At 41.6% G+C, this 6,795-nt stretch overlaps 1 protein-coding gene across 3 annotated transcripts in view; it reads right to left on the reverse strand.

The window, feature by feature from the left end:
• Positions 1-4,458: 4,458 nt before the first annotated feature.
• The window catches only part of Smp_005860.1 (hypothetical protein), a gene marked incomplete at its 3' end in the record, with an annotated part of 15,571 nt that continues 13,234 nt past the window's right edge, over positions 4,459-6,795 (reverse strand). For all 3 annotated transcript variants that reach the window (XM_018794326.1, XM_018794328.1, XM_018794327.1), the window contains 2 exons: positions 5,290-5,897; positions 4,459-4,555 (listed from right to left, as the gene is read on the reverse strand). In XM_018794326.1, the coding sequence (XP_018648752.1) occupies positions 4,459-4,555; positions 5,290-5,897 (705 nt within the window). The remainder of the gene's footprint in view (positions 4,556-5,289; positions 5,898-6,795) is intronic.

Here is a 6,795-nt window from a genome sequence, read left to right on the forward strand (position 1 = left end):
TTTGCTTACAATATCTATCACGTTATTTGTATTTCGAAAAGTCAACTTTATGTAACTACTTGACTTTTGGTGTAACAACTGCTTGCTGACAAAACATAGTTTATGCAAGATACTCGAAAATAACTGGGAAGCATTACAAGAGCGATTACAAATAGGATGGAACTTTCTGCAGATGAAAATTGGATAAGTATCGTTATTTAATTATAACAGCAATTTCTCATACACCAAGGCTGATGACATCCTAACGGAAGCGCTATATCTGGCATCGCCTCTATTTCGTACGTGTCAACTCTGTTCCATACGCGGCCCTACTGTCTATACTTAGAAAGAGGAACCACTGAATGTCTTACGATACGAAGTAAAGATACAAGGACTGGCACAAACGAAGATTTATTACTCATTTACTAACTTATGCCTGTTACCCTCGTGGAGCATAGGCCGCCGACTAAGATTCTCCATAGAACTTTGTCCTAGACAATCCTTCCCAGTTGCTATTCATCCTTTTAATGTCTGCTACCAATTCCCGACGCAATGTGTTCCTTGGTCTTCCTCTTTCACTTTTTTCCTCAGGATTCCAAATTATCGCTTGCTTCGTTCTGCATTTTGATGGTTTCCACAATACACGTCCTACCTACCTCCAGCGTCTTTTCCCAATTTCCTCTTCAACTGGAAGCTGGTTTATTCTCTCTCACAGTAGGCTGTTGCTGATGGCATCCGGCAGACAGATCTACAGTATCGTGTGTAGAAAACTGTTTATAAATACTTGTACATTTTCGATGATTAGTGTATTAGTTCTTCAAGTTTGAGATCCATACAGTAGAACTGTCTTGACGTTCGTATTGAAGATTGTCACTTTGATATCGTCTGACAGTTGTTTGGAGTCTCATATGTTCATCAATTGTAGGAATACAACCCTTGTTTTGTCAATCCCTCACATCTGCATCAGATCCTCCTTGTTCATAGATGATGCAGCCCAGGTACGTAGAACTTTCCACCACTTCTAGAGCTTCCAAGGCAAGTGTGATTGGTTCGATGCTCTCTGTGATGTATTTGAGGATCTTGATTCTTCCCTTGTGTATGTTGAGGCCTACTGCTGCACTGGCTGTCTCCACCTGCATTTGTTGGTATGTATGAGATAGAAGAGCTAGGTCGTCTGCAAACTCAAAGTTGTCTAGTTGCATCCAAGCCGTCCATCGTATTCTGCGCTTCCCCTGAGGTGTAAAAGTCTTCATAATCCTTACTCATAACTAAGGAAATTGATGTATAATCACGAATTCCATTTAATTAGTTGCTCAACGATGATCCATAATGTCGCAACTTGGTCTTAAGACAACCTATCCTTACGGATTTTTAATTTCGGCGTCCACTGAATCTTAACCTATATAAGATCTGTTAATAAGGGTACTTATTGAACACTAGTTAATTTGAAGGTTTTTTCTAATATCTTTACTGTTATTGATCTTCTATTTGACACAAAAAACGACGTAATATATCCTTTGTCCACTAATGTACTTTTGTGAAGGCATTCTTCCAGTTAAACGTACTGCCTAATACAATCAATCCAAATCATATTTACAACAATCGTATCTAACTATTATTTACACAACGACCAGACATAGGATTCAGGTATGTAGGTAAAAAAAAATTAAACCCGGTTAAGCGATTGAATATCATAGTTTGTTCAGACACAACAGCCGACAATTAAGAATAAACTTATGGGATTCTTCTGCGGATATAAGCCGATTAGGTAATAATGATTATCAATATTACTACTGTAATTTGTGAATAAAGTTGAATGTTTTATAAATAAAACTAAATACCTTGTGATCAGCATGTTCTAGTGTTTATCAATCTAATGCATGAGAACTAGGTCAATCAGATTTTATTCGATTAGAAAGTAAGGGGCCGACAAAACTAAATTCCCTCAAATCGCTTATGGCATCAAGTCGTGTGTTTTTCTGCTAATAATTTATGTGTAAGTATGTAACTTAATGAGTAAGGAAAACTATTTTTCCACCTACTGTTGTTGTTCTTGATCTCAGTTCATTTGTTGTTGAGTCAATATTCCTGTCATCTGAGCAGCCAGCACCCGGTCACATCAACAGATCAGCATTTAATTCATTTATTTCCAAGGTAAGAACTTCATCAATTGATAAGATCTCCCTCCATAACGTTTGACGACTCCAGATGATTTTGGAACTGTATTACTTAGCCATTAAACTGGTTTGACAAGCCCATATATAGTCTGAATTTATTGATAAGAGAGACTAATATACAGGTCAAATGACACTTAAAGTCTCTTCAGACCAGTCTAAGCTTATAAATAAGGACTGATAACATCCCTTGACAAGTATAAGGAAGTAAATCCTGTTAATTTAATTTTTTAAGCTCCAAGATACTATCATACAGAGGATTAGGTATGTTTCACTACTGCTCAAGGATATACTGACCGCATAATCACTCTTATCGATTCTAGAATAAATATAAACTTACTGGTGCTATGCCATAATCTATCCATACTTTATATGGAAACATTGTATATCTTTTTTCATTCATTTTATACCTAATCATCTCTACTACTACTGATACTTTCGCTACTCTGTGATTATCTTGGTAATTTTACCTCTGTGTTACTGTAGTGTGGTAACTCGAACCAATACACATATAATTACCAAGTTCTATATGCATATGACTAGCCGACCCACTTTTAATTAACTGGAGAATATGATAACATATCTTAGAAAATGAGATCACAATACAAAAAAAATATTTGATAATATGAGGCTGCCAAACAACTGATTGTGAGGCTGTAATCATAGCTAATTAGAATGAGTGTTGAATGACAAAGATATTGAGTTTGTCCATAACTTTCTAAAAATCACCCATATTGCTACCAACTCACCATACTCGAAAATTCTAGATCACATTGAGATTAGCTAAACATTATTATGCCAGGTGTATGGCTTAAGGAAACCCAGAACAATAATATTCATACGAATAGACGATATACCACCTTCCAACAAGAGATTAGTAGTTAGTGTTACAGTGCTCACTTCTCAATGTCACGATTATGAGGTTGATCAAAGAGGTAGATATGAGGTCAGTGAATTCAATAAGCGATACCTTCAAAGTACTAATCGTACGCAATAAAATTGTCAACCAGAGTAGAGAAACAATATAGCTGTTGCTAATTAGCAATAACCATGCCGAAAACTGGCAGGAAGCTGACAAATACTCATGATTTAAACAAGTCAGATATTATTGTTTAGTGCTTCTTTGATGTTTTGTATAAGAAAGTGTTTTACTTCGCTGGAGTGAAAACAGCAGTAGAAAGAGGTTCACTTGTAGAGTACCCGGGATTTGACCCGCCAACTGATTAAATCTTATGACAGTGGACATTTATTACCATTTCATTGCAAACTAATTGATAACCTACCCAAACAATTAGCGTTCACTACGAAATAATAATAAGTCTACACGCATCACGAGACCAATAGTATAAAACAGTGACCTAACCCTGGTTTCGAGACTGCAGGTCAGCTTTCAGCATAGTCAGACAATTAGGTAACGTCCTAGAAACTGATGTCTCTAAATAATGGAGATTACCGAGACTCGCAGCGATATCGCAATACCAACTTATTCCCAGACTTACAAAAACTGTGTATCCCAATTTGCCGAATAGTACAGACAATTTTTCGCCATGAGATAACTAGCGATTAACCTGCTGTAGGAAATGAACGAATAAAAAGCCATCATGGCGCAACCCAACCATGTACAAAATACTGTTAGAAATACACTACAAATACTAAATAACGACCACAATAAGTATACCAAACAAGTGCATCTTACGAGCAAAATCTCCACTGGCCACTCCATGTCCTATCAGGGGTTGGAACCCCTCCATCATTCACACGATTAGCACACTCAAGTCATAACCGGAACTCCATCCCCCCCCCAATTTGCACAAGATGCGACAGACCAACACCCTTACGACATCAACAGGAAGCCATCTTTCTTTCTGACACTACTTGTAGGTGTGCCGGACCACCCACTTGCCACGTCCTATCGCACGATAAAGAAACCTCGCCAGTTGCAACAGAATTTTGACGAAACAACCGGACCACTCTGCTTCTACGTAGGAGGAACTGACCGTATGGAACGCCCTGACCACTCTAGTTTTGTTCCAGTGATCTATCTCCGTATTTTCACGAGCGCATTGCACAAGCTAACACCAAATGGATTGTCATTTTTTTGAAGACTAGTCAAATTAACGTCCACATAGACTCAGAGTCAAACATTCCGCAACATAACGCTCTCATTTAACTGCAAACCACGCTCAGTTGATGCAATCAACACAAACCAAAGACTCTATCTTATCTGCACGTTATTAAGAACCAACAGGTGATTATGTTAATTATTAACAGATATATTTTACTGAAATTAAATGCAAGTAAGTGTTTAAGACCATCCGCCATACCACTGGCTGGCCTTGCCTCCAACATGCTCTCCAGATCCCATACTTCCATACCCACCATAGGTGCCGCCGCGGGAAGCACTACAAGGAAAACAAACACGTGTTAGGGAAGGATCAAGTGATCTCGGAACGAGGGGATAAACAATAATCTAATTTTGCGACAGCCAGGTTACGGCAAGCATTGCTTTCTCTGCTTCAGTCCGACATATACACTAGTAATACGGGATCATGTGACCGGCTCGAAGCCACACCATATTTGTGAGGATTAGTGATACTATTTGGTTGCACAGACCGATGTGGGTAAGTCGAGGATTGAACTTCAGACTCACTACTAGTAGTCTCTCCGCCCACGACTAATCCCGATATCTCTCGGAAAGCCATTCACAGCTAGCATCCCCAGTGGGTGCACTTCGACATAAACAATCTCGTTCTGTAGAAATTGATGCGAGGCTTACTCCCTACAAACTAGGGCAACTACTTTTAACAACTAAGTGGGCTGTTACAGCTCGACTGTTTCAACACTGAAGCATCTGACGGTTGACCTAGGTCCCCAAAACAACGATAATCCCCACGGCTGTTACTGAGTGACTGACAGATTTTTGTGTACAATTTCCGGACTAAGTTAAACAATAGCTCGGGGTCAGTTCTTGCTACGTAGTCAACCCTGAAGTACACAGCTGGATCTTAGTTTCCAAACAACCACCTAAGCTTTTACGAGTTTTGATCGTTTTGTATTGGGTTACGTAGGATAACATGAAATGACTTACCTTTGACCACCTGCCATGTCGCCTGATCCGCGCTGGCTTCCACCATACCCAGAACTACCATAACCTCCGGGAGCCATGTTGCCCGATCCACCGTATCCAGGGCCACTGAATCCTCCCTGTCCAGTTTGGTCAATGCCTCCGTACACTCCGTTATCGAATCCTCCTGAACCGTCATATCCACCTTGACCACCGTAGCCTCCGTCCGCAGAACTACTATAACCACCTGGAGGACCCATAGAGCTGTTACGACCGGCAGGAGGGGGGACGGGTGCTGGGCCTGAAGAGCCCATCATTCCTCGTTGGCCTTGCGCGAGAGGTGCGTTTCCACCCATCATTCCGCCACCAGAGCGAGGCCCTCTACCACGACCTCCAGGAACCGGCCCGCCACCCATGGGACCCATTCCTCCACCTGGTCCCATTCCTCCTCCCATAGGGCCCATGCCGCCGCCCATCGGCCCCATGTCACCACCACCCATCATATACGGACCTCCCATATTATAACCCATCGGTGGCATGCACCCAGGCCCACGGAGGGGCATCCCTTGAGCTAGTGCTGCTGCAGCTTCTCGAGACAGCCAACCGCCATAGTTGAGGGCATCACCCTCACTGAAGTTGGCAGCGTCATAATCTTCACGGCGACCACGAGGAGGAGCAGACTGAAAAGTACAAAACACAACATTGCGTCAAAAACAGACAACACAATAAATACAAAGCAACTGATATTACTAGATACAGTGAATGCACCCTCACCACAAAAGGCCAGTCAATGCACTCAAAGGCGGAACACAACAATCTCAGTGGTGTTAGTGCAACACACCATTCGTCAATACTCTCAGCTTTGAAAGTATGACCGCCTGCTGACGCCGCAAGTGCAGAATGCAAGTGATTGTCGACAGGGTCATGACAGTACGACTCGTGTACAACCATAGGACAACCGACCCGACGACCTTGATGGGCCCAGGTTTGTAATTATCAATGAGTTGGTTGTGGAAACCGATTAGGGAGCAAAAATGACAGAGCTAAACGTCTGCACTTACCTCCACTGCTTCTATCACAGCTCTCAAACATTGGACGACATTGTCTGGGTCAGCGACCATCTGTACAACTCGATCAGTAGATAATGGAGCCAACATCTGATACACCTTGATAACACGCATCTTGTACTTCTAAATTTTATGTTTTAGCAGACGCCAATAAACTTACATCACGAAGGTCCTTAATACGTTCACCGCCTCGACCGATTACAGACCCAGCTTGGCTTTCGTGCACTAAGATTCTGAAGTCAATCATGTTTTCGTCTTCCTCATCATCTCGTTCTGGGTCTTCACTTCGTCTTGGGCGGCGTCGAGATCCTTGGGTACCCATTATGCGTTTCGGATCGGAAAGTTTGGCATTCATTATATCCTTTAAAGTCAGCTTTATTAATTTCACCTTACCTTCAGCTTCGGGCAAACATCGCGCATGATGCTGCAGATGGCCTGCAGGTCACCTTCGATAGTCATTATCCTATCAGAGAAAAAGCAAGTTAGGGTGGGAAAGAAGGAAGGAAACGAA

The sequence above is a fragment of the Schistosoma mansoni genome, chromosome 1 (assembly GCF_000237925.1).
Source record: "Schistosoma mansoni strain Puerto Rico chromosome 1, complete genome".
NCBI classification, from domain to species: domain Eukaryota; kingdom Metazoa; phylum Platyhelminthes; class Trematoda; order Strigeidida; family Schistosomatidae; genus Schistosoma; species Schistosoma mansoni.